Genomic DNA, 27,104 nt, shown 5'->3' with positions numbered 1-27,104 from the left:
ATATAAAGGAAAAGAGAGAGAATTTTATTTTTTTAGAGAAAATAATTCTTACTCAAAGCAGGAAAGAGCCCAGATTTGACAAAAACATAAATTTAGAGATTCAAGATGCTCAGCAAGCCCCAAACAGAGCAAATTCAAAAGAGTTTAGGCCTGATAAGGCCTAAAATTAAAATCAGTAACAAACAGTTAGGCCTGATAAGGCCTAGACATGTCATAATGCTAAAAAGCAAAGATAAACTAAAATTTGAATGATCACAGATTTCTCATAAAATACAGTGGAGGCCACAGAATGTCAAATGATTAAGGTGAGGAAAGGAAAGAACTGCCAACCCAGAAGAGAATCCTTTATCTAAGCAAAAGTCTTGTAGAATGAATGCAAAAAGCAGAGAGAGAGAGAGAGACTTAGATGAAGGAAAGCTAAGAGAATCTGACCTCCATTAAGGGAAATGTAAAATATCAAACAAAAGACAGCTGAAGGCTGTATTAATACTACATGAAATATTCAGAGCTTCAGAGCTAGGAAAATTACAAGGAGTAGAGAGACATTACATAATGTCATGATTCCATTCATCAAATTATTTAGGCCTGCTCTAATCTTTATTATGTCCCTCCTTCTACTGACTTTGGGCATCATTTGTTCTACTTTCTCTAGTTTTGTTAATTGTGAGTTTAGACTGTTCATATTGGATTTTTCTTCTTTCCTGAGGCAGGCTCGTATCGCAATATACTTCCCTCTTAGCACGGCCTTCACTGCATCCCACAGATTTTGCAGTGTTGAGTTAGTGTTGTCATTTGTCTCCATATATTGCTTGATCTGTTTTTATTTGGTCTTTGATCCATTGATTATTTAGGAGCATGTTGTTAAGCCTCCATGGGTTTGTAGGCTTTTTCATTTTCTTTGAGTAATTTATTTCTAGTTTCATACTATGGTGGTCTGAGAAGCTGGTTCAATTTCAATATTTTTGAATTTACTGAGGCTCTTTCTTGTGGCCTAGTATATGGTCTATTCTTGAAAACGTTCCCTGTGCACCTGAGAAGAATGTGTATCCTGTGGCTTTTGGGTGTAGAGTTCCATAGATGTCTATTAGGTCCATCTGTTCTAATGTGTTGTTCAGTACCTCTGTCTCCTTACTTATTTTCTGTCTGGTTGATCTGTACTTTGGAGTGAGTGGTGTGTTGAAGTCTCCTAAAATGAATGCATTGCATTCTGTTTCCTCTTTTAATTCTGTTAGTATTTGTTTCACATATGTAGGTGCTCCTGTGTTGGGTACGTAGATATTTATAATGGTTATATCCTCTTGTTGGACTGATCCCTTTATCATTATGTAATGTCCTTCTTTGTTTCTTGTGACTCTTTGTTTTGAAGTCTACTTTGTCTGATACAAGTACTGCAATTCCTGCTTTTTTCTCCCTATTAGATGCATGAAATATCGTTTTCCACCCCTTTACTTTCAGTCTGTGTATGTCTTTGGGCTTGAAGTGAGTGTCTTGTAGGCAGCATATAGACAGGTCTTGTTTTGTTATCCATTCAGTGACTCTATGTCCTTGGATTAGTATATTCAAACCATTTACATTTAGGGTGATTATCGATAAGTATGTACTTATTGCCATTGCAGGCTTTAGATTCATGGTTACCAAAGGTTCAAGGGTAACTTCCTTACTATCTAAGAGTCTAAACTCAGTTAGTATGCTATTACAAACACAATCTTAAGGTTGTTATTTTTTTCTCTCTGCCTTTTTTCCTCCTCCATCCTTTTTCTCTCTCTTCTTCTGGTACCCCTCTAATATGAATATTGTTCCATTTGGATTGGTCACACAGTTCTCTCAATATTCTTTCATTCCTAAAGATCCTTTTTTCTGTGCCTCAGCTTCTTTGTTTCCTCTTCTCCACTTTCTTTTTCATTTATCCTCTCCCCCACCATATCTAATCCACTTTTAAATACCCCCTTTGTACTCTGTAATGAATGGATCTCTGTGCTGATTTATTTCCTGAGTTCTTGAATGTTTTTCTGTACCTCCATGGTCATGTTTATGATCTTTTTGGAATATATTTCAGGAAGGTTGATGAGTTCATTTCATTTTCACTTGACCCTTTGTAATGTGTTTTGGGGATTTGGGTTTGAACCAGGCTCCTTTGACATTTCATATTTGTATGTGGCACCCTCTAGTATCCAGACATTTGTTCTCTGAGCTGAGTTTCCTGCTCATGTTCTGGCATTTGCCTTGTAACCTACAACAATGGAGAGGAAAGAATGAAACAAAGCAAAACCTTTTTCTTTCAAAACCATCTTAGACCAGTCTACTATCAACTAAGTAGGTAATTCATGTAGGAGATCCCAGTCAACAGCTTCTAATAAAATTTCATCTGAAAAAAACAGACAAGCTAGATGGTTCTAAAATTTAAATGGGAATGTAAAGGACCTAGAATAGCCAATATTTTGAAGGGGCATAAAAAGTTGGTAAATGTCCATCAGCATAGCAAAATGTTGTAGAATCACTACTTGTCCTCTCTCTGTTGTACAGCCCTCCCTCCCCTTTCTCCCTCCCCCCATGCATGCTAATCTTAATACCCCCTTTCTTCTTCCCCCCCACCCTTATCCCTCCCTGCCCACCCATCCTCCCCAGTTCCTTTCCCTTTGGTACCTGTTAGTCCATTTTTGGATTCTGTAATTCTGCTGCTGCTTTGTTCCTTCAGTTTTTCCTTTGTTCTTATACTCCTCAGATGAATGAAATCATTTGGTATTTCTCTTTCTCCACTTGGCTTATTTCACTGAGCATAATACTCTCCAGCTCCATCCATGTTGCTGCACACGGTAGGATTTTCCCTCTTCTTATGGCTGAGTACTATTCCATTGTGTATATGTACCACATCTTCTTTATCCATTCATCTACCGATGGACATTTAGGTTCCTTCCAATTTTTGGCTATTGTAACTAGTGCTGCGATAAACATAGGGGTGCATCTGTCTTTCTCAAACTTGATTGCTGTGTTCTTAGGGTAAATTCCTAGGAGTGGAATTCCTGGGTCAAATGGTAGGTCTGTTTTGAGCATTTTGAGGAACCTCCATACTGCTTTCCACAATGATTGAACTAATTTACATTCCCACCAGCAGTGTAGGAGGGTTCCCAGAAAGGAAAGTTTTTAACAAATTCTGCTGTAACAACTGGTTCTCTGTATTCAAAGTAAATAAATACTTAATCATGCTATATATAGAAATTAATTTGAAAAGTCACTTGACCTAAACCTAAAATCCAGAGTCATACAGCAGAATAAAACACAGAATATTGTCATGACCTTGGGGTCAGCAAATATTTCTTGGTAGGACACAAAAACACTGACTATAATGAAAAAAAATGTACAAACTGGATTGTTAGAGACAAAATTCACATAATGTATGATTAATCATTTAAAGTAAACAATTCAGTAGTATTTAGTATATTCATGATGTTTTGCAAGACTGCCCGTATCTAGTTACAAAACATGTATAATATTTCAGAAGAAAACCCTGTGTGTTTTAAGCAGTTGCTCCCCCATCTCTCCTTCTGGTAACCATCAAAATATTTTCTGTCTATGGCTTATGTATTTTGAATGTTTCATATAATATGTGACCTGTTGTATCTGGCTTCTTTCACCTAGCATGCTTCCAAGATTCATCCATATTGTATAGGATGTATCAGTACTAAATTCCTTTTTATGGCTGAATAATATCCCACTGTATGCTCATACCCTCATTTGCTTATCCATTTATTTGTTGCTGGACCTCTGTGTTGTTTCCACCTTTTGGCTATTGTGAATACTGCTGTTACTTTATAGATCCTGAAAAAGGAGCCAGGTGTTGAGGCTATGATTATTGCTTTTTCTCTCCCCATACATTTACCTCTCCATATGATTTTCTCCTATACTTTCTTCTGCGAATTCCCCACTCCAACTATGTGGACATTTTGCCACCATACCCCTCCCTTTTTATATGCCTAAGAAAAGTTAGTACACACACACAAAATTATAAACCAATCTCTTTGGAGAGCAAGAGTTAGATGAAATAATAACAGCTCCAATCAGTCAATATATAATAAGAATAACATGAATTATCAAGAAGGATGATTAGAAAACTGGTTAATATTAATGAAGTATATTTCATGGATCAGAGGAGAAAAACAGGACCATCCTAGTTTTTAAGGTCTTAGTAAACTGAATCTTGAGGAGTACTTCCTTTGCATGATAAAAATTTCTATTTAATTAACACTTATTGAGAAACAGCATATGCAAGGCATCGTGTTATGTTTTAGTGATTCAAACATTAAATAAAGCAAATTCCTGCTCTGAAGAACCTAAAACATGTGATATTACTCACAAAACATTTAGAGTCTTTTCTGCAGCAGACTATCTCACACCTGGGAGTTAATCCAAAGGAAGTAATTCAAATTAAGATACTTTCATAATGTACATTGCAGTGTTATTTTTAGGAGCAAAATCTCTTAACCGTAATGTCCCACAATAGGGGAATACTTGTGGAAATTTCTTCACATTAACTCAATGGACTATGATGCATCCATTATTAAGTTTCCCTCAGTACCCACAATGTGCCAACAAGCTAGCACATAGACTAAATTAGTTCAAAGACCCTGCAGTAATATTGAACTCTATATGTGAAGTAAAATAAGTTGCAAAAAGTATAACAGAGTTTTTCAACTGCTGCCATCACTGACATTTTGGATCAGGTAATGCTTCCATGGGGGCCAGGGGTTTGTCCTACACACTGCAGGATATTTCACAGCCTCCTTGACCTTCACCAGTGGGCCAGCACACCCTCCTGCTTGGTTTTGGTAACTGAAACCATCCCCACATGTTGCCACATGTCCCCTGAGGGGCAGGCTTGCTTTGGTCAAGTATATTGTGTATTTGACATATAACACAATATTCTATATATAGTTTGACTACAACTATGTAAAAACCAATATTGAAAAGAATAAAAATGGGGAGAAACAATGAGGAAGTATTACTTGCTATAATTATTTGAGGTAGGGCAGGGAAGTGGCACAAGCATCATGATTAACTTTCCTAAAAATGTTGAGATAGAAATAGTATAGTAAGAACAGGAGGAACTGTATGTTAAGGCTAAGATCCTTTTTTTTTTTTTTAACGTGGGAGTTAGGAGGTGAGATTCCTAACATATTTTATGGTAATCAGCCAATAACCGACCCTATCTTAAGGCAGGGCAAGTAGTCCTAAATGATGTGTCCCCATTGCTTGAGGGTAACCACTACCTTGGAGAAGAACAGGATTAAGAAATTCCCTGTGTTAAGTTTATCTTACAGAATATCGAGAAGATAGACTATAGATGAGGATACTCACCAGAGATAGACATCATGAGACCACATGTCAAGCCTGCACCACCTCCCCCCACCTCCCTTTGCCCCCATCTTGAAAGCCTTAAAAGACAGAATCCTAAGCCTTTAAGTCTGCCTCCTCTCTCAGGTTGCCCACACTCTCCTTTCTTCAAGTGTGTACTTTTTGCCTTAAATAAAGACATCTCACTGCTCAACTTACTGTGTCTTGTCTTCATGCTCTTCCAGTAGTAAGTGTTTTTGTTACTTGGCTATTTCATTCTATTTTCCAGACTGAAGTACATGTCTTCATTCTGTCTCTGTTCTACTCCAGACAAGAAAGGAAAGGCTACTGAGATTTCTGATTTGGGCTTACAAGTTACCATCACCTGGGTGACCGGGACAGGACTGCAGCTGTATGATCATGCTCTTGAGTAGCCTGCCTGAAAATCTTTGACTTTTGGAAGCTCTTAGAACATAATCTCAGTCCAACCAATGCTCTGTGGCTCCCCCAAAACCTGGGGTGGTAGGGCCTTTGTTCCCACACTGTGCAGATTCAAGTAGACACTGGACGCCAGGAGAGTCTGGCTTCACGAGTTAGCAAGGGAATTTCCTTATGCCGAGCAGGAGTTCAGTGAGTATCCCTTTCCTCCCTCTGCTCTTCCTTGATCTCTGTTGCCTGCAGGGCGGCTGCATTCACTATTACTCTCACTTTAATGAGTTCTTTCCTTACCTACACTCCTTCGACCTCTTTGAGAATTCTTTCTTGTTCAGAGTCAAGAGCCCTCCCCACCCAACACCCCTAACCTCCTTTCCCTCCAAAACCCCCCTGTCCAGGTTGAGGTTTCACCTAGTACTCAGGGAGAAACCTCACCAGAAGCAGCTTCCAGACACCATATTAATAGAATTCTGATTACAATTTCTTTTCTCAATTTTCTCATCATTTTATCAGTAAACACAGTGCATTTTTAAGATGTGCATTCTAAACAGTCCAGTTTAGGAAGAGCTCTCAGCCCAAGGATACTAGCAATATTCTCTGGCAGTACCACTTCTCCCTGGTGGGCTGATGTGTGGTTCTTCATTTCCTTTATACCTTCCCTGAGTTCTAGCACTCTGCAGGGGCCTTGGCTAGCTGCACATCTCCCTGGGTGTGTGTATCAAGATCATCCACTTCTGCTTATAGCCGTTTCCAAATGACTGTAATTTCTGCTGCACCTTTGATATCAACCGTGATGATTAATTCTATGTGCCAACTTGACTGTGCAATGGAGAGCCCAAATGTTTGGGCAAACCTTATTCTGGGTGTTTCTCTGAGGGTCTTTGGGGATGAAATTAACATTTACATCAGTAGATTGAATAAAGCAGACTGTGTAATGTGTGTGAGCCTCAAACAATCAGTTGAAGGTCTACTTAGAACAAAAAGTCTGACCGCCACCTGAGTAAGAGAGGATTTTCCTGTTTGACAGTCTTGAACTAGGACATCAGTGCTGTTTCTGTCTTGGACTCAAACAGAAACATTGGCTTTTCCTAGGTTTCAGGTATTTGAACTCAGACTGAAAACTAAACCATCAGCTTTTCTGGATCCCCAGCCTGCAAAATCACTCTGCAGATCTCGGGGCTTGTCAGTCTCTGTAACTGCATGAGCAAATTCCTCATAAGAACTTATATATATGTTTGTTCTTCTCTGCAGAACACTAGCTTATACACCAATAAAGGTTTACCTCCAGGCCCAAGGACTGGGCCTTTCCAGAAAAACTCCATGAGAAGATGTCACCAGCCTTGTAAATTCATCAGAATCAAACACAAGACTCACTACTCTGGTTTCCACATCTAGTTCTCAAAAGGCTTTGACCCTGGGCTGGCTACCATGTTGCTTAGCCCTACTCAGATCTGACCTTTCTCAGTGGGCAAACCCACAGTGACCTTCCCCTTTGATTCTTCTTTTACTCTAAAGACATGGTTTTGGCAAACTCTCCATATATACCCTAGAAACAACTACAACTTGCCTGTGTACTGTTTTCACTTCACCTTCAGCGCTGGAAGCTGATAGAGACTGACAATGCCCTTGTCCTGCTATGTGACTGAGAGAGGACAACTCTTGTCTAGCTCATTGAGCATTTTTGGAAATGCAGCAAAAATGTATTCTGACTGATGCCTTTGCTCAAAACGTGGCCCCTGTGACTAGATGTTGCTTTACCACCTGGTGATGGAGAAGGCGTTAGACAGGGCACAGCGTATACCCAATCACCCAGGGGCACTGGAGCCTCAGGATGCCCAGGAGCTTTTGGGGGCAGGAGAACTTGCTTCAAGGTTCCAAATATCCAAGTGTTCCTGGAATATGTTACCTTGTGACATGGACCAGGAAGGAGTCTGGATTTAAATGATGAAATTATGGGATCATGGGACTGAAGATATTGCTCTTAGCAGAACCAAAAGAATTCTGACCAGGGTCATGTTGCTGAAACAGACAGACTGAGTAATGAAGGAAAACTAACTTAGTCAGTCATGCGCAGTTTTCTCCTTGTCTCACCTATTCAAACTATTTTGTAGGGTGTTTGTAAGAATCAAATGAAATAAAAATAATAGAAAATACTTACATAGAACTTAATACATGCTAGGCATTGTTTTAAGCACTTTACATGCATAAACTTGTAACAGTGGTAAAACATTAAAACTTATAAAAAACATTCTGTGAAGGTAATATGCGATTATTAGAAATAAAATTACTAATTATTGTTCTCATGCCCTTTTGCATGGGAAATTATATCCAGAGCAGGTTCTTGCTATAACAAGATATTGCAGTGACCACTGAGGTAGTAATGGTGACCAGGAAACAAATGATCTAGCCAGGCAGATGGGACAAGCTATACTAACTCTAGGAAGCCTCGTGGCCTTCCCCACATGATAGAATCTGCCTTCCCCAGCAGAAGCACACGACACTGACAAGCTGCTTAATGCACAGCTGTCAGACCTTAAATTGCCCAGGTTGTCATTTCTGACTATTCTCATCAGCCCATTACTCTCTGTCCTACGGAAGCCACATGGCTTTATCTTTCCTTCCTTTATTCTTGATTGCATGTCCCAAGTACTGACCATATTTCCCAAGCTTTGGTCTCCAAACTGATCAGACACAGTGGCACCAAACAAAAGAGAACTGGCTCCTCATTACTTGACTCAATCAAGTCTGTTTATTGAACTGCATGGCTCAAGACTGAAAAGTCACTCACTTTCAAAAGGAGAGCTGAAGATTTATGTCTGTTGCCAAAGAAAAGAGATGAGCAGAGCAGGGTGCAGACTCGCCTGTCCCCCAGGCTTCTGCCCTGTGATTAAGGTGATTATTCATCAGTCCTGGGGTCCAGTTATTGTCTCAAGATAATTATCCACAGAGCATTTCCCACTCTCCAAAGTGTTGTGGTTTGGGTGATAAATCATGTGGTCAGTCCATTTATGATCCTCTCTGGGATGCTGCATCCGGGGGTGGTGCAGACACACTGAGAGTGGGGGCTGGAGGAGCAGGGCACTAAACCCGGTTCCACCACTGGCTCCAGGGGCTTAGGCAACTCCTTTCCCCTCTTGGATCCTCAGCTTTCCTGTCTGCAAAATGGACACGTTTCCGGCTGATGTCTTCACAGATTTGCGGTGAGAAATAAGTGGCATATTGGTGTGAAAGCACTTGATCAGCTTTGGACCACTAAATTTAGATGAAAGATCTTTTTAGGATGACACTATAGATCGGGAGCCCATAATTTCGTTCTATTATCCAATAACTTACTTGGAGGTTTTTCTGTTATGCAGTTGAGAAGAATCCATTTTAGAATACAGACTACCATCGGGAACAAATGACTTGTCTACACCTGACATTGTGCAGATCTCATACTGTAAGGTTTCCCACCTTTTGCAAATTCTGTCTCCTTCCCATTCCCACCCTAATAAAGGGTCACCATGGAATTCATCCCAGAACAACATGGCTGATATTTTTGCATACTATCAAAGAACTTGATGGTCCAAATGCTTTGTGAAGATGTACATTCTTGGTCACTGAGCCTGAAGTTTTCTAGGACCTTTATTCTTCTGTGGCTAAGAAAAGTCTGAACATTGGTCGGTAAAACTCAGGGATCTGACTGCACAAATTTCCTAATAGAATTGTCTTCTAATGCCAAATCCTGTGTTCACCTTTTCACCATATAGGAAAGGAGTTCTGACTTCCTGTAATGATGTGATGTGCTTCTCTGGGCAGGTCTGCAAAGATCTAGTACCCATTAGGTTCCACTACTGAGAAGGGGTCAGCATCCATGGCAAAAATTCGTAGATTTGTTTGCCAGAAACAGGCAAGGACCCAGAGCATTGGCTCTATTTTATCTGGGCATTTTCTGAAGAATTAGTGGCTCAGTGTCTTGAGAGATGTCATTTGCCACCCTACAAACTTTGCAGAGGAAGTAAACTTGGAGTGCAGAACAACGAGGAATAAGTCAGAGATGAGCCTGTCCTTAGACCTTTCAGGATGTGATTCTAAGGAACCAGTTTTTGGGATTTCCTCTGCAAGCAGGGGAAATCCAGTGAATGAGCTCACAAGCTTTAAAGATAGCCTCTCTAATTAAATTACTTCTTGCTCTCCTTCTGACGTGGAAGAGAATGAAGAAAAAAGAAAACTCATTCATTGATTCAATACATATTTATTGAGCTGCCGGGTACTGTTGTAGAGACTGAAACACAGCAGTAATTAAATAGATAAAGAACTTCATGGAGTTGACAATCTGGTCAAAGAAGAAAACAATAAAAAAACAACAAAGACATATAAAATGGAATGTCAGGTAATCATATGAGACTAGGTGGGCAGAGAAGAGATGAGGGGGTAATAGTACCTCCCCTCTGCCCCTAGGGTCACTTTTTAAATCTAAAACTCTTCACTTTCAGACAGAGGGCTTCATCTTTCTGGAACTCCCATAGCAAGAACTCTAAACACCAAACTAGGCCATCGATATGCTAAGAAAATAAATTGAAATAATTGTTTCTCAGGACAAGAGCCTGGCGAAGAATGTCAGCATTGTTGTAGCAAAACCTTGTTTTTGAATGACAAAAGCTAAATATCAGCCTAGTCTGTCACTTTGCAGTCCTTCAGTAAGGAGTCTTGATATCCCCCCAAGGAGATGACTGGCTCTTGTGAACTGAGACAAAAGGTAAAATGCCTAAGCACATGAATTGTTTTAAAGATATCACACCTCACAATTACTAAGCTTCTTTTGAGTGCCAGACGCTGTGATGGTTCCTGGCAGAACAAAGTTGAATATGTGGCACCTTCCCTGAAAGGCAAGTCTAATGGGGTCATCTGTAAGATGAAGAGTCGGGACCAGATCGGTGTTTCTCCAGAAACGCTGTTTGCATTTGGGGCAGGACAATTTTTTAGTCTGCAGAATTGCTGCCCTGTATTTTGCAGGGCATTTAGCATTCCTGTTCCTTGATATCTTTGTTCATTTGCTAAGGCTGTTCTACAGATTCATTAATTTCCACATCTACTTTAAATAGTTACAAACCCCTGCCTGCCTGCCAATTTTGGCCATTATTTTCTGATGACAGGTGTGATGATTCTCTGAGAAAAGTGCTTCCTTTACTGACTTCAGTGGAAATCCAATGCATTACTTGTCCCATTAGGTAAAGCTGATAATATCATCTCTCTTTCAGAGTTTGCTTGCCCTAAAGCAATATACTGTGAAACTCAGGCCGACAGACTTAAAAATATTATTTATACAATTGCCTACCTAGATTGAATACCTTTTTTGACAACTGAATATCATAAAAATCAATAACATTTTGTGCTGAGATCTAAACTAAAAAATATTGAATGAGAAATTTAGAGTCTTGGGGAAGAGGAGTCTGGGGGAACTAAAGGTGTGTTCTGGATAGAAGTAAAGTATGACTCTCCAGCCAAGCTGCCATTATGATATGGAACACGTTATTAACCAGGAAGTATTTTGCATGTAATTTCCTTATTAATACTAGTCCATGTTACTACCAAGCACAGTCATATGAATATTCCATATATGCTATAATTTAATTGAATATTGTTCAAAGGCAATTAAAATATCAGTATATTTCTGCAGCTCTTCATCTTCACGCAGACACGTACCTCTTGAGCCAACCTGGAGACAGAGATCCACCTAAATGAGAAATGCTCGTGGACTAACCTAGGAGAGTGACAGTGGGAGTGAGGAGTAATGGACATATTCGAGACTTATTTAGGAGGTGGGTCAAAATTTGGTGACTGGTTGGTTACGGGGTAAGGGAATAGTCAAAGATGGTGTCCAGGGTGTGACTTGGGTAACTTGTCCCCTGGGCTGGCATCCACTGCAGTAGGAAATACAGGAGAAGGAATGGGTTCATGAATTCAAAAGAGAGCTACAGGGCATGAAAAGATTTTATTGAGGGCCTTCAATCCCTCTACCTCCTAGAGGCTTTGTAATTATCCTCAAATTCTTTGTGTCCTCAAAATGTGAGATTAGAATACTAAGCCCTGTATCATATAGGGGTTTGTGGGGATGAGGTGAATATATTTGACAGTGTCTGGGCCCAGGAAGGCCTCACCAGATACTATTCTTCTTCACCTACTTTCCTGCTTCCAACTCCGGGCCTATGATTCCACAGATGCAGTTCAACCTGGCCCTTGAGAATACCACTATCTACAGGGATGGGTTAAGAGACAAAGGATAAAATGCAGGCGCTGAATGAGGGAACAATTGGTAGGTGCCCACTAATGGTAGATCAATTTGAAACTAGAGGGCAGGGGCAGAGTTGGAGGTAGGGGGTTGGTAAGAGAAAGCAGGTGAAATTGTCTTGGAGAAATTTTGCTGTTTTCACAGTTTTGACCGGTAACTACTCTGCTTCCCAGCATTTGGTGTATTTAGAAAGGAATCGAGCCCTTGGGCCATGCTTTGTAACATGGACTCAAATTTCCAGATGGTGTCTTGTGTTACAGGTTCCTGCATAATTTGAGTCCAGTTTTGTAGGTTTCTACAGCTCTGTGGCTGCAAGAGCTAGAACTGGCCCTGAGAACTGGACTTCTCCATAGTCAGGAATGAGGCCTGCCCAATCTTGATCTTTAGTCTTCTGGAGGAAGATTGGTTTACATAGGGTGGGGGCCAAGATGAGCAGATATGAAGACAACTAATCTTAAAGAAAATATGTGGCCAAGGAGGAGGCGTGACCCTTAAGATTCTGGAGAGTGGTACCTGGCTGTTTCCCTCCTCCGATAGTTAATTCCAAATGGTTCACATTGAGAGTATCAGTGCTCATAATCCCGTTACATCCAGGTTCATACTTGTTCAGTCTAATTGGTACAAATATCACTCTATGTTTGCCTAAAGAGTGTTTGAGTTTATAGAAGGTTGGGTTGCTGAGAAGCATAATGTACCTTTTGCAGCAGTCTCACCAAACGGCTGTCTCTGGAGCCACCTGTGACACAGTTTAGAATCTTGAGCATCTAATATGACAAAAACAGAGCCATCCAAGCTGGTATGAGATGGGCACAATCTAGATTCTGCTTTGCTGATCTCTTTGATTTGCTGTAGTCCCAGAATCAAATGATCCTGGACATTTATTTTCCCTCCGACCTCTACGCCTGCTTCCCCTGGCCACCTTCAAAAAAGATGGTGCAATCTCCTTGGTATCAATTTTGATACAGGTGATCCTTTGCACTGGGGCATCTATGGTTCTTGGGTTTCTGATATCTTTGCTGCCCTGAGCCAGCCTATATGCCCTCCCTAAGCCAAGTCTCTTCTCTGACTCCACCCTGGAGGTGCCGAGTCAGTCAAACAGGAATTTGGAGCAGCGATTGTTTTAGTAACAATTCTTTGTGTGTAGTCCCAGGCCAAATAATGCAGGGAGAATTGGCAGGGGGATGATGAAGAAAAGGAGCCAGAGATCTGCTGAAAGCACCAGAAAGCCCACCACTCAAAGTGATCAAAATAATCCTCAGAGTTCTGGGAGATGGGCATCACTGTGCCCACATTCCTGAGGCTTGGAGAAATGCCTGCCACTTTAATCACCTTTGTTGCAAAACACAAGCATCCCTGCAAAGGATAAAACCTGACAACTGACAACCAAGTGCAAGGTGTTCTGATCATGTCGTCAGACCAGAACTCTATTAGTAAACTTGAGTAGCAAAATACCATATCAAAATACTATGGACTTGTGGGTGGCTTAAACAACAGAAATTAATTTTCTCACAGTTCTGGCTGGAGTCTGCATGTCTGAAATGAGGGTGACAGCACTGCTGGCTTCTGGTGAGAAGCTCTCTTCCTGGCTTGCAGACAGCCGCCTTCTGACCTGAGTCACCACATGGGAGAGAAAGAGAGGGAGTGAGCAAGCAAGCCAAGTCCTCCGTGGCTCTTCCTATTAAGGCCACTAATCCCATCATGGAGCCACACCTTCATGACTTCCTCTAAACCTCATTATTTTCCAAGGGCCTCACCTCCAAATTCCATCACATTGGAGATAGGACTTTAACATATGAACAGGAAGGGGAGTAGGGGGGAGCAGGGGTGCACACAATTCAGTCCATAGCAAGTACTATTGTTGGGGTAGGTCGGTTCAGAGACCCACTATCTCTGAGACCCAGAATTCCTGGGCTGCTCAGTCCACCGTCCCAGGACTGCTTGCCTTAGACATTTCTTAAGTCAATAGTAAGTCCTTATGGTTTAAAGCACCGTATGTCAGGTCTTCTGTAATGTGAAGCTAAAAACACTCGCGGAGGATCCCACATGCAGACAGTTTCTGCTGTTTCTCTCATTGGCACTGATGTCTGGAAGCAGTCATGGCTGGAGAAAGGCAGAAGCTCAGTCTATCAGTACCCTGTACCAGCTAGCCAGGGGCCAGGCCAATCTATCTGTAACTCAGGGGGAAAATTCCGGGGCAAAATACCCTTGAAACCAAAATCAGTCAAAAGGAGAAATAAAGTGGGAGAAACGCATTTATTGCTTACAAGCAGTCGTCCACTTCTGCTTTCCCCTGTCTCTCCCAACTGGCTGCCAGAGAGGGGGCCTGGGGGGCCTGGGGGCCCACCCAATCTCTCTGGTCCAGAGATGCTCTCTGCTGACCCTTGTAGTTACCATTGATATGGAGATGGACTACTTCTCTCCACCCCTTGGAAACGCTATTGATATGGAGATGCACTAAGGCCAGGCAAGAGATTCTGGAAATACTGCAATTTTACCCACACCATCCAAACTCCTGCTCAGGTTGACCTGTTCAGGAAGTCAATAGCAGGTGACACTAAATGTTTGTTGAATAAGTGAGTGAAAGAACAAAGGAGACAAGGAAATAGAAGGAAAAATAATAGTATTTGGTAAATTTTCCAAGCTGCACAATTGAATATGTCCCCAAAGCATACTAGATCTTTTATCCTAGGAGTTTATTTAACTATGCAATATTCACTGTGTAAGTAAAACTGTAATATTTCCAGAAGATGTGACCTGGCTTTAGTGCATCTGCATATCAATAGGCATTCCTCAGGGGAGGAGAGTTGTTCATCTCCATATCCATGGGTAATTACCTGGGCAACTGGAGGGCTTATCTGAACCTCAGAGGTGAGGGGGACGGCTGGTTTTGCTTCTGCCTGAGCAAGAAAGAGAGATGGCCCCAGACTGCAGTTTGAAGGCAATAAACGGATTTTAAACTTTATTTCTCCCTTTGAGCTATTTCAGTTTCAGAGGTATTTTGCTCTGGGATTTCCTCTCCCAGGACTTACACATTGTTTGCTGCTATGTTCTATGTACTTGGACTGTACGAATAAGATGAGGTTCCTGCGTTCAGAGAGCTCTCCTGCTAACCTGGATTACATGTCTACATAGCCACTATAATAGAAGACAATATGGTGAACAAGTTCACTCATGGCTTCATTTTCTAGTCCAGTCGAAGATGTTTATTGAATGCCATCCTCAGGAAGCTTTTAGATGTAAAGGAAAGCCGTTCTTTCCTGCTCCTCATGTTCCTGAAACCCCATAAAATAAGGACTTCTATTTTTATGTAACTGGTGGAAGGCACTTTCTATCCTTCACCCCTCTGCCTCAGTCCTTACCCCATACTCATTTATGGGGTGAAGAAAAGCAACTTATTTGGTAGGTGAGATGGGGTAGACAATGCTGAACGCATGTGTGTAGTTCAGCCCCCCTTGGGCTCTGTAAGGTCTTCTTGTCCATAGAACATTTCTCAGCTGCTCTCTGCTTCTTGTGAATGTGGCCATTAGAATTTCTGGGGCAAATTTTTTCTGCTCTGCAACCAGGAGAGCAAAGCCTGTCTAATGCATGAGAAGGCATAGGAAGCCCTGGACACAAAACCAGCTCTCCACTCCAGCTTTGCCTGCGACAAGCTGGTGATTTTGAGCCTTATCTAATACCCGTATCCATTTCTTAATCGGTCAGGGCCTATGGGGGTGTAGAATACAGTATGATGAGCGTGGTGCAAGTTGGGAAGGAAAACAGCCTAAGTCTTCCTGGGAGAGTCATGGGAGACTAAACCAGGGAGATAATAATACTTAAGCTGAAATGAGGAGTGGGTGAGTTCTATACAGACAGAGGGAAGGTAGGGGAGAGGGAGAAGGGTAGGGGTGCCTGAAGCTATGACACTGTAGGAGAAACTAAAGGCACAGGCATAGGAAAGAACAAGCTGTGTTCAGAGAAGCGAAACAGCTTGGCATCCAGTGGGAAGAGCATGGTGGCTCAAAACAAGGCTGAACAGAAAGGTCTGGAAATTTAGGTAGCCTTTTGCTAGTGTAGGAAAGGAAAAAAATTCTTTGCCTTCTGCCTTTTGAAGTTCTCAGCTGGGGCCTCTGTAACAAACAGCAGACTGACAAAAGAAAAACAAGCAAGATTATTAACATGTATAACTCAGTTTTATATGCAAGAGACTCAGGGAAAGAGTAACTCAAAGAGGTGTCTTAGAAGTCTGGTTTATATTGCATCTTTGACAAACAATAAATCTGTAGAGAAATGTGAAGACAAAATAAAGCAGTTTTAGGTTTCCAAAGGCAGCAAACCATAGAAAATAAATATATGGAAAGAAACTCATATAGTGATATTTGTTTGCAGGTTCCTGTCGTATTGATAGGAATAGTCTAGAATCATCTCCAGTTAAGGAGAAATTATATCCTGCTTTTAAGCAGGGAAGCAGGAGGGTAGAGAGAGCTTTCCTTCATTTGTTGCTTCGTAATTACTTTCAGGTTAAAATAATTTTTCTGTTCCAGAGGCATATCTTGAGATGACACATTCTGGTTTTCTTCAACAGTGACCCATGTTTGTGACTGAGTAGCTTTCAACACCTGTTTCCTGCCAATAAAATCTGGGGACTCCAAAGACGTCTTATCATGTTGTAGTGTCTGTCTCTCTCAGTCCCAGCTGATACAATACTTTCAGAAATCTTGACACTCTATTAGATAGAAGTGACGCCTACACATCTTCATGTTATAACCCTTCTCTGCCTTGGCCTCTTTGTGCGGTTGTTATGGGACAAGATCCTTTGGAGTTTTTAGTTGCCTATTGTTTAACATAGAAATTCATCAAGACACATCCTTAGGACCTGTAAAAGGACTTTGGTAATTTGCTGACCCTTATTTAAACCAAAATTTCCTAGAAGTGCCTGATATTTTATCTTTTCCCATTTCTTAATTTTAACATTGTTTTCTATCTGGAGAGGCTGGGATGAGAGAAAAAAATTTGTTTTCAAAGGAGCAGGTTCTAGCTCATATATTCAAGGGTTGTTGTTTTAGCTTGTCTCTCTTCTCTTGCATTTAATCTTAGGCAGTGAGAAGAAGCAATGTGGCACTTTTATTATTCTATCTTGAAACCTCTTTAGCTAGAACAAGGGTCAGCAAAATACTTCTGGTGGGCTTGCTGCCCAATTTTTTGTGAATAGAGTATTATTACAACAAGCCAGCCCCTATTTGCTAGTTTTGCAGATGGCTGCTTTTGTGCAATTACGGCAGAGTTGAGTAGTTGGTATAGCTTACAAGCATGAAATGATCACTTTCTACACCTTTACAGAATGGTGTCACTCACAAGCTCCTTAAGGTCCTTAGTCTTCCACTAACACTACTCGAGGAATTTCTCTTTCCTGCCTGCCTCCTGTTCCCATAGGCAATACCACACTTTCTTTAGGTTTTTGTTAAGGCAGCACCACACATCAATGTACTAAATATGTCTGTGGTTGTATAACAAATTCATTCCAAAACCTAGTAGCTTGGAACATAAAATAATCATTTTAGCATTTTCTCTCATAGTTCTGGGGGTAGACTGACTCTTCTAGGTGGTTCTCACTCTGGACTCCACGTGGTTGCAGTCTGATGATGGTTGGGGTCTGAAGTCCTCTGAAGCCTTTCTCACGCAAGCCAGAGCGCCTCACATGGCTTCTGCGAGTGCCTGGGCTTCCTTGCAGCCCGGTGGCTGGTTCTAAGAGCAGGCAGAAGAGTAAGTTCTATTTCTTCCCTTCCTCCACACTCTGTTGTTTGAGGCAGTTACACAAGGTTATGCAGGTTCAAGGAGAGGAGACATACATGAAGAAGTGATGTCTGAGCTGAAGTCTGAAGGATGAATGGGCTTTAACTTGGTAAAGGGAGCTGGCAGAATCACATTATCTTTTGAAAAGAACACTTTGGATTCATTGAGGAGACTGGATGAGAAGGGGCAAAGATGGACAGCTGTAGGATTGTTAGGATGCTACAGAAATCCTGCAGATGAGGGGTGATAGTTGCTTGAATTCAGGATGGCCCTGGTGGTTGGGAGAAGGGCCTGGATTTGAGAATTGTGTACGAGTACACGATAGATGAAGCTTAGCTATGGATTGTATGCAGGAGGTAAGGAAAAAGGAGGGACTTTTGTGTAACGATGGATGGTTGAGAGAGAATATTGGAAGAGAAACAGGTTTATTTTATTTTGTGTTTAATGTATATTTGGGAGAAGTAAGAGTAGATTTTGAATTTTGACATTTTGTTTTTGAGGTGTTGTTGAGACCTTTGATATGAGATGTCAAGTAGACCATTGGTTATATGGTGAAGAACTTGGATAGGTAGCCTGGGCTGGAGATAAACACTTGCAAGTTGTCTGTGTAGCTGATATTGTAAAATGTGGGAATGAAAGAGGTTCCTAGAGAACATTCCAGGATAGAGAGGGTCTAGAATGGCCTTGAGGAGCCTCAGTATTTAGCGAAGATCAAGCTTGTAAGAAACTAACAGGACTGACTAGAGATATCAGAGGGGAATGAAGAGTGTGGTGTCACTTCAAAAGAGTGTTTCTAGAAGAAAGGAGTTCTCAGCAGTGTCAAAACTCCTGGAAAAGGACTAGGGAACTGAAAAATACCAACTGCACTAACTACACAGAGGTCATTGGTGATCCTGGTGATTTATTGTTTTTGCTGCAGGAGACATGGATTAAAAGGCAGGTGGGAAGAGATAAAATGGAAACCTTGTGAGATTTAAAAAAAAAGAAAAGCTGAAGGACTATTTTGAGATGGGCGTGAGAGAATTGTGCAGTTAGTTGATAGTGTAGGAATTCCAAGAAGGTGGGAAGGAAAGTGAATACCTGAGAAGGGCTTGTTTTAAATAGGAAGGACCAATCCTCTTTTGAACAGAAGGGAAGAAAGAGGGTGGCGGGGCAGCAGTCTTAAGATTTGCATATTTGATATGGGGGAGATGAAGGGATTGGCTTCTATTTTCTCTGTAATGAAAGAGGAGAGTTTGCTTCTCTGGGTGTTACTAATAAGGGTGTCTTGTAAACTAATTGCTTTATATATGGAAGGATGCCTGTTTCACAGACAGGTGTGTGTGTGTGTGTGTGTGTGTGTGTGTATCTCGGTTCACAGCGGTGGGAACAGAAACAACAGGCGCTTAGGAAATAATTCATTTTTATTCTGACGGTGATGATAAATCCGATGATGCTCTGATGGCAAGGGAAAGTACAAGCTCCAGTCGGGCCCCTACTGTAAGGACTCTGGGTGAGGAATGAGAATCACCGCGCGCCAACATCAGAGGGCGCAAGGCACGGCGATCCACCAGCGCGCTCCTTCAGGTCCAGGACCCTGCGGGTTAAGATCAACGAGAGCGAGCCTGCACCGTTTCCTAGAGAGGCTCGGGCCAAGCCGGGGAGGTGGGGAAATTTCCCATCTCCGTGCGCCGGGTTTGGGAGTGTGGGACCCTCGGGTGGTGGGGTCAGAGGGAGCCGAGGCTCCTTCCTCCCGGAGCGCTGGGCCTGCTGGGGGTGCAGGGCGCCTTTTGGGTAGCGCCCAGAACAGTGAGTTCCATCTCGGGGGGAAGCGGGTCGAGGGCTGCGGGCAGGAGGAGTGGAAGCCGCAGCGCCCAGGCTGCGGTGTCCGCCCGGAGGGGGACCCCCTGCTGCGAGGGGCGCGGGCCCAGACTCACCCGTCGCGAGGCCGCCGCGCCTGCGGGGTCCCTAAAGGATCTTGTCGGCTGGATCTGGTCTCTTGGAACTTACCCCGCAGTGTACCCCAGTTGTGCTTCCTGTCAATGGTTCTTAAAGCTAAGTTTCAGGCAGCGCATCTTTGGAAGACATTCTCATCCCAAGCATGGCCCCATCCTATTCACTCTGCTTGAAGACACTGAAAGCAGCCCTTCTCTGTGGAATGACAGCCTTTTAATACTGTTAATGGCCTTGAGTAGGCTACCGCTTTGCTGAGCCACTGTTCCTGGGGGTTCATCTACTACCAAAATTAATGGTTTCTTAGGGAAAATGATGGCGCGGCTTCCTTTGTAAAGACTTCCATGGAAACGTGTAACTCGGGCGGCGGAACACTATTCCATTCGAACACTTGAAAAATTAATATGTATAGTTCTTTTTTTTTTATCCTACTCAAACCCTGGGGATATTTGTGATTTAGACTAGTTTCACCTTTTCCGATAACAAATCCCTAATTGCTGACGGTGCTTAGGGAATGCTAGCTCCCTTTGACCTAACGTCTTGGAATGTAAATCTGTTTTTTAGAAATCCAGTCAATATATTCCAAAGTAAGGGTCCTCCTTAAGGATCATTTGCAGTTTGGGTTTATTCCCCGCTCTGTTTCCTGCTCTAAGTTTACTGTAGTAGATCAAAGTGTGAAAGACGATGTCCAAACAGGCCTGGGACTGAGTACTACTCTCCCACTTTGTGGCCGTTTGCCCGTGGGAAGGTTCCTAATGCCTTTTTTGCTCACCTAATGCTGGTTATTGTTCATATACCTCTGAGGGCTGTTGTGAGAATTAAATGAGAAATACACATATTTAGTTCGGTGCCTGGCACATGAGAAGCAGTAGTAGGGTGAAAATGATAAATATACCTTTTTTTGTTTGTTTTCCATATGTGTGCCTTTATATATCCTTTTAGACTCTCATTTTTCCTGTATTATATTAGTCTCTATATCCTGAAATGGATGTCAAGGCCATATATTGCCTTTCAGTAATAGATCACATTTTTCAGTCTCTTAAAGTAGGTCAGGGATTGTAGTTACCTACAAAAGCTAAAGTTTAGGCTGAAAGACACATTGTGATTATGAACTTAGAGAGTCAGAGACAAGGAAAAGATCCTTCATTAGCCCCCCTTTTGTATTTAGGGGTTATTGGCTGTGATTATTCCAGCCCTCTTTTGTCCTAATTTCTTGTTATATAAATCTTAAGTTTTGAAATTGACAAAGTTTTTGTTCTCCATCAAGGATGAAGTTATTCTTTCTATACAGTGTGCTTTCTCTGTAGCTGCTGCTTATAGCGGCATATTGATTCTTTAAAGTCTTCTTGGTGCTTTATCCACAAAACAGATTTGTTTCGTCAATTATAAATATTTTTGATCTCTGAGTGGACAGTGAATATTAGCATTCTAGTTTTGAAGCTTGATCCTCAGACTTTAATGTGAAGATTGAATTTTTTATTGTTATTTCCTTAGAAAAGGTAAATTGGATTAACCCTTAATTCTAAACACTTGGCATCTGAGATAAGATTTTCTAAAAGGACTTCTAAAGACTGTGTTTCTTATTTTGAGGATGGTTCACAAACCATTGTGTGCCTACAATTGTTATGTTACAATGGTTGGGAAGGAAGGAAGGAAGAATAAATTTTAACAAATGCCTGCAAACCTAACCTCTTTCCCTCCACAGGATTTGTGATCCCTAACCTGGCTGTGATCACTGTGATGGAGAAAGAACAAAAGCTATTGGTCTCAGATTCTAATGGCTTCATGGAAAGGGAGAATTTGAAAAGCCCTTTTACAGGTGAGGGGTCAAGAAGATGATATGAATCCTTTGGAGATTCATCTTAAGATGTGCTACAGAGTACATAGAAAGACTAGGACATTAGAATGAGAGAAACTTTAATCTGAGTCCCTGCTATGTCACTTACAAGCTAGAGTAACTCTTACAACCTCACTTTTTTCATGTTTAAGTGAATGTTAATATCTGTCTCACATATTTTTCAGGATTAATGAGATACCATGTACAAATTTATTTATTTCTTAATGAATAATGGGCATGATTGTTATTCCTATATTTGCTCAGATTTTAACTAAGGTATTGTCTTTTTTCATCTCAGAATGTAGCTTATTCAGTTTCTCCCCTAGTTCAGATCCCTTTTTTTCTTTTCAGTCTTCTAATAAAGTTTAAGGAAACTATTTTTAGATTGGTATCCCCCTTGGCAATTGCTGACAATCATACAAAACTTCATTAGTATTGTTACTAAGTATAAAAAATTCACCTGCTTCTGATGAACACAGAGTAAAAGAAGTAAAAACTAGCTTTAAAATAATGAACATAAAATAATTTATGAAGCTCTACTTTGTTATTTCCTCTCCTCTGTTGCAACTTAGAATTTCCTTCCCCTGGCAGAGATTAGGGAATATGTTAGAATATTTGTTTATTCTTGCAGGAAATGAAAGGAAGGATAATTTGGAAACCATTCAACACAATAACTGTAAAGGAGATCAACTTAAAGAGGTGATGATTCCTATGAGAACAATGGCAACCCACAGAATCAAGGAAATTCAACAGGAAAAGAGGAGGAGAAACCCAGCCACTGGGGATGGGATCCAGAACACTGCATTGCCTCTGTCCAGCAGATCTCCTCTTTCAGAGACAAACCCTACAAATGTTCCAAATGTTGGAAAAGTTTCAATAATAGTTCTCATTTGTGTACACACCAGAGGACCCACTCAGAAAAACCTTATAAATGCTCTGAGTGTGGGAAATGCTTTAGTAACAGCTCTCACCTGATTCAGCATCTGAGAACACACACAGGAGAAAAGCCCTACCGGTGTGGAGAATGTGGGAAAAGCTTCAGCAATACCTCACATCTTATTATTCATGAAAGAACTCACACAGGAGAGAAACTGTAAGTGTCCTGACTGTGGGAAGAGTTTCAGTAGCAGCTCTCACCTCATTCAGCATCATAGGTCACATACAGGTGAAAAACCATATGAATGTCCTGTTTGTGGGAAATGCTTCAGCCATAGTTATGTCCTAATAGAACATCAGAGGATTCACACTGGAGAAAAGCCTTATAAGTGCCCCAACTGTGGGAAAAGTTTTAGTTAGAGTTCCAGCCTGATTTGCCACCAGTGGACACACACAGGTGAGAAGCCCTACAAATGTCTTGAGTGGAAAAAGCTTTGGTTGTAATTCTACTCTAATAAAGCATGAGAGAATACATATAGGAGAAAAACCCTATCAATGTACAGAATGCGGAAAGAAATTCAGTTGAAGTTAAGCCTTATTACACACCAGAAAATGCATATAGGAGTGAAACTCTATGAAAGTTCTGAATTTGAAGAAAATTTGAGTCAAAATGGCAGTATGATAGGAGAATGCAGAATCCAACCAGGAGAGAAGCCATATAAATGTTGGGAATGTGGAAAGAGCTTTGGCCTCAGCTCCCATCTCATTAGACATCAGAGAACACATACAGGAGACAAACCTTACAGATGTTCTGAGTGTTGGAAAACTTTTAGTCAGAGTTCCACGTTGGTGATTCATCAAAGGACTCACACAGGAGAGAAACCTTATAAATGTCCTGATTGTGGTGAATGCTTCAGTCAAAGCTTTAACCTTATCAGGCACCAGAGGACCCACCTAGGAGAAAACCTTAAAAATGTACTGACTGTGAGAAATGTTTCAACAGAAGTGCCTATCCCAGCATCGGAAAATTCATATAGAAAAGCTTTTTGAGTCTCCTGAAGTTGAAGATTTTCCTCATAAATGGACTTGGAAAAACTGTTTAGGGGGAATGGCCCTCATTTCTTCTTTTTCAGTTCCTGATTTTTCTTCTTCTTAGTGCCAAAGCCTGTTTTCTTTCCCTTTTTTTTATTGAACCATGACAATTAAGGTGTTCTCTGATCATGGTGCTATGAAGTTTAGAGGATGGGAAGGCCCAGATCACCAGGTCATTGGATCTGCCCAGGGAGAGTACTGCCACAGATGGAGAAGATTTTATTTTTTTATTTTTAAGAAAGATAGGAATAGCTTCAAAGGAATACATGAGAAATCCTGGGAATGCAGACACCTGAGAGGTTGAAGCTGAGATTGCCATTGAATTCCCTTATTTCCTCATGCCTGATTTGGTGGCAATAAATCATTACTACTCAGGGATTTACTCAGAGAAAGATTCTTTTTGAACAAATAATGTGATTTCCTGGCTGTTTTGTTGTGTCTTAAAGAAATGAGTCTTTTTTTAAAAATGCATTTTTATTTGCTGAAAATTAATATCTAGAACTGCATTGTCCAATGATAGTTATTTAAATTTAAATTTACATTAAGATCAAAAGAAACTTAAAATCCACTTCCTTATTTATACTAGTCACATATGACTAGTGGCTGCTTTATTGGATATCACAAAAAAGTTTTTCTTCCAAGGTCATCGTTCTTGGCAGATTCATAAAAATTTCCTATAAGACTGTATGAAATGTGCTATGGTGTTTCTGGTTTCTAAGAGGAATTGCAATATAGTGTAGAAATAGGCTAGAGTTTTGAAGGCACTGGGTCTAGAGATTGGCTATTCTAATGATTGTATGTTTTATGTTCAACCCATCTTGGTTATCTAGTGATACACCGTTCATTGTCTTGGCCAAAGCCAGATTAGGAGGTAGGATTCGTAAATTTTGTTTTTAAATTGTTGATAAATTGTCCATTCCCCTCAGTTTTTCTATTACATGTTTTCTTGTCAGATCAGAAACTGGGTTATTTTTCTAATAATCCACCCACTGAGTCTGAGCCAGTGTGCAGGGACAGTTTGGCATTGGAAACTGAGATTCCTTAGTTCTAGTCTCTGCAGTTTTCTTTTGTCTCTTTCATGTGGTGTATAGATCTGATAACTCAGACCTGTTCTCCCTGCCCGTCTGTCCAATATGTTTGTAAAATGTTAAGATATTTCCTATACTCCCAGCCTCTATTTTTTTCTGCCAGTGCAAAAGGTAGATGTGTAGGAAGGTCAAGACTCCTGAGTTGTTGAGGATTTTTTTTCATTTTACAATTCTAAGTGTATCATATGCAGAACATGTAGTTACAAATTAGGAATGCGGAGCTGCTGCAAAGGCTGAGATCTGGCCAGTAACTGAACTGCATGGGATTATTTCTTCTTTCATGATTGTAGTGTGCCTGATATTGGCGAGGTAATCGTGTCTTTTTTACTGTTACAAAATTTTAAAGTAATGCAAAAGCTAACCGATAAAGGTATTTAAGTAGTATTTGGGGTGATTTTCTGCTTTCAAACACTGGGAGAACTTTATTGGGCATCACTGGCTTTTATGTGACCCTCACCTAAGCATCTTTTTACCTTTGTATATTATGTAGCATTGCCCAAATTGTCTTAACCTATAATACCTGAGGACAAGTGTTCAGAACTAAGAGTTTGATGTTTGAAAATTAAATTTGGGTGTTTGCTGTTGGGGCTGATATTCAATTTCAAGGCAGTAATTGCTGTTGGGGTGGGGGGGTGCCCAATATGAGCCACATTAAGTGTGGCAAGTAACTACTCTGTCCCTGTTTTCTCATCTGTAAAGCAGAGATAATGAGGACCTCGCAGGGCTTCTGTAAGGATTAGATAGATGTTTGCAAAGCAGCTAGCACAGTGCTTAAAACGTAAAAGGGTCTACATAAGTTGTCATTGATCCTTATTAATTGAAACAAATTGAAAAACGTCCTCCACGTATTTTCTAAGTAGCAATACAGCCGCAACTTGTTCTATTGCAGATTTTTTATGACCAACCTCAGTAACACTGAGGAATAAGTTATGTAAAAGCACAAGACTGTGTTGTGTGTCACATTGGCAGATTGTTAAAACACTTTTATTTGATTCAGAGTGTTGAAAATTTTTATTGTTCATGAAACAAAAGACTCAGTTTTAAGTCAGGTAAGAGCAAAATAGCAAGTTTAGTTTAAGTTAATTTGTAACTGAAAAGCTTAACAACAGGTAGTTTATGTCCTGTCATCATCAACTACACTATTGCCCACAATTACATAAAACCTATTTCATAGACATTGATGTGTATGGGAATATAGACATTCAAATTTTAGGTGTGTTAAGATGGGCTTCATTAGTAAAACAATTTGTCAAGATTCATTGTCTCTTGGGATTGAAAACTAGGAAAACAAAAGACATTTGTTGTTTATGGTGGAGAGCATAACATAGTGAAATTTAACCATATTTGATGCCTTTGCCTCTATTTCATTGATCAGCAAATACATTCCTTGTTTAGCTCCCCAAGAAGTATTTTTGTATTCTCTATTTCTCTTGCCGTCACAAAGGATTCAGCAACTGAATAAATAAAGCATTCTTACTTACAAGTGATTTGTTTCAGTTTCTTTTTAACTAAAGGAAAGACTCCTATGTTCATTTTTTACTACTCAAAGAAGGGGCTTATATGTTTTTTTCCTACAGTGGAGTAGGGAAATCCATGTCGATGCATATACTCACAATATAGCAGGGAACTCACTCCCTAGCTGCTGTATAGCTTGCCGGAAGACATACAAACAAATGTATAATAGTATCTGAGGTAAAGGTACTCCCATCATTGCAAGTCATCCAAGTTGGATCTACCAAATGGACATTCTTCTCAGTGCTGTAGAAGTTCCCTCATTAATGGTGAGAGGTAGGGAGTGTGGTCTGTGACTTCTGCCCCTAATACATTACTCCACGATCTTCGCCAGTCTCTCACTTTCTGAAATCATGGCCATGGGAAAATTATCTTTTCTTCTTTATTCTGTATTTGGGTTTATATAACTCCTTTCAAACAATACAGTCATCCATTCATTCAACAACAGTTTACGTGATGCCTAATCTGTGTTTAGCAGAGGTCCAGTGACAGTAAGAAGGGCTAAGGAAAGGATGGACTGGTAGTAGGGAAATGTGCAGCTTTTCAGATGACTACTTCCTCCTTGCCAGTTCTTGAACTATACTAACATGCTAACCTTCCATCTTCAAATTTTAATAGTTTGATAATCCAAGGAGCTAGAATTCACCAAGGATTAAAGTGGTTAGGTTTGCTTTCTGAAAATGCAAGCTTGGTGAGGTTTGACACAATACTTTGCACACAGTGGTGCTCAATAGTTATTGAATGGGTGAAATATGCTTTACATGATTTACACTAACGTCCAAGAGTATGTCCTTACAGGATGTGCATTCCTAGTAGATAGTCATTTCCTTGAGTGCAGAGAATGGATTCCATTTTTGTAATCCCAACACAAAGCCTGGTGTGTGAAGTGTTTATTGGTTTTGGTTGAGGGGTATTCACCAATGGATGAAGCCTACTGGATTAGGCTACATAGCCTCAGTGT

At 40.8% G+C, this 27,104-nt stretch overlaps 1 protein-coding gene across 1 annotated transcript in view; it reads left to right on the top strand.

Annotated features, from left to right (window-relative positions):
• The window catches only part of LOC140849254 (serine/threonine-protein kinase TAO1-like), a 171,158-nt gene extending 145,044 nt beyond the window's left edge, over positions 1 to 26,114 (top strand). The window contains 8 exon segments of the mRNA XM_073236243.1: positions 21,444 to 21,557; positions 22,207 to 22,272; positions 22,275 to 22,665; positions 22,667 to 22,933; positions 22,935 to 23,038; positions 23,041 to 23,409; positions 23,412 to 23,462; positions 23,465 to 26,114. Coding sequence (XP_073092344.1) covers positions 21,444 to 21,557; positions 22,207 to 22,272; positions 22,275 to 22,665; positions 22,667 to 22,933; positions 22,935 to 23,038; positions 23,041 to 23,409; positions 23,412 to 23,462; positions 23,465 to 23,607 — 1,505 coding nt within the window. The 3' untranslated portion in view covers positions 23,608 to 26,114.
• Positions 26,115 to 27,104: the final 990 nt, after the last annotated feature.

Source organism: Manis javanica, chromosome 4 (genome assembly GCF_040802235.1).
Source record: "Manis javanica isolate MJ-LG chromosome 4, MJ_LKY, whole genome shotgun sequence".
NCBI lineage: Eukaryota > Metazoa > Chordata > Mammalia > Pholidota > Manidae > Manis > Manis javanica.
This window is presented reverse-complemented; position numbering and strand designations above follow the sequence as displayed.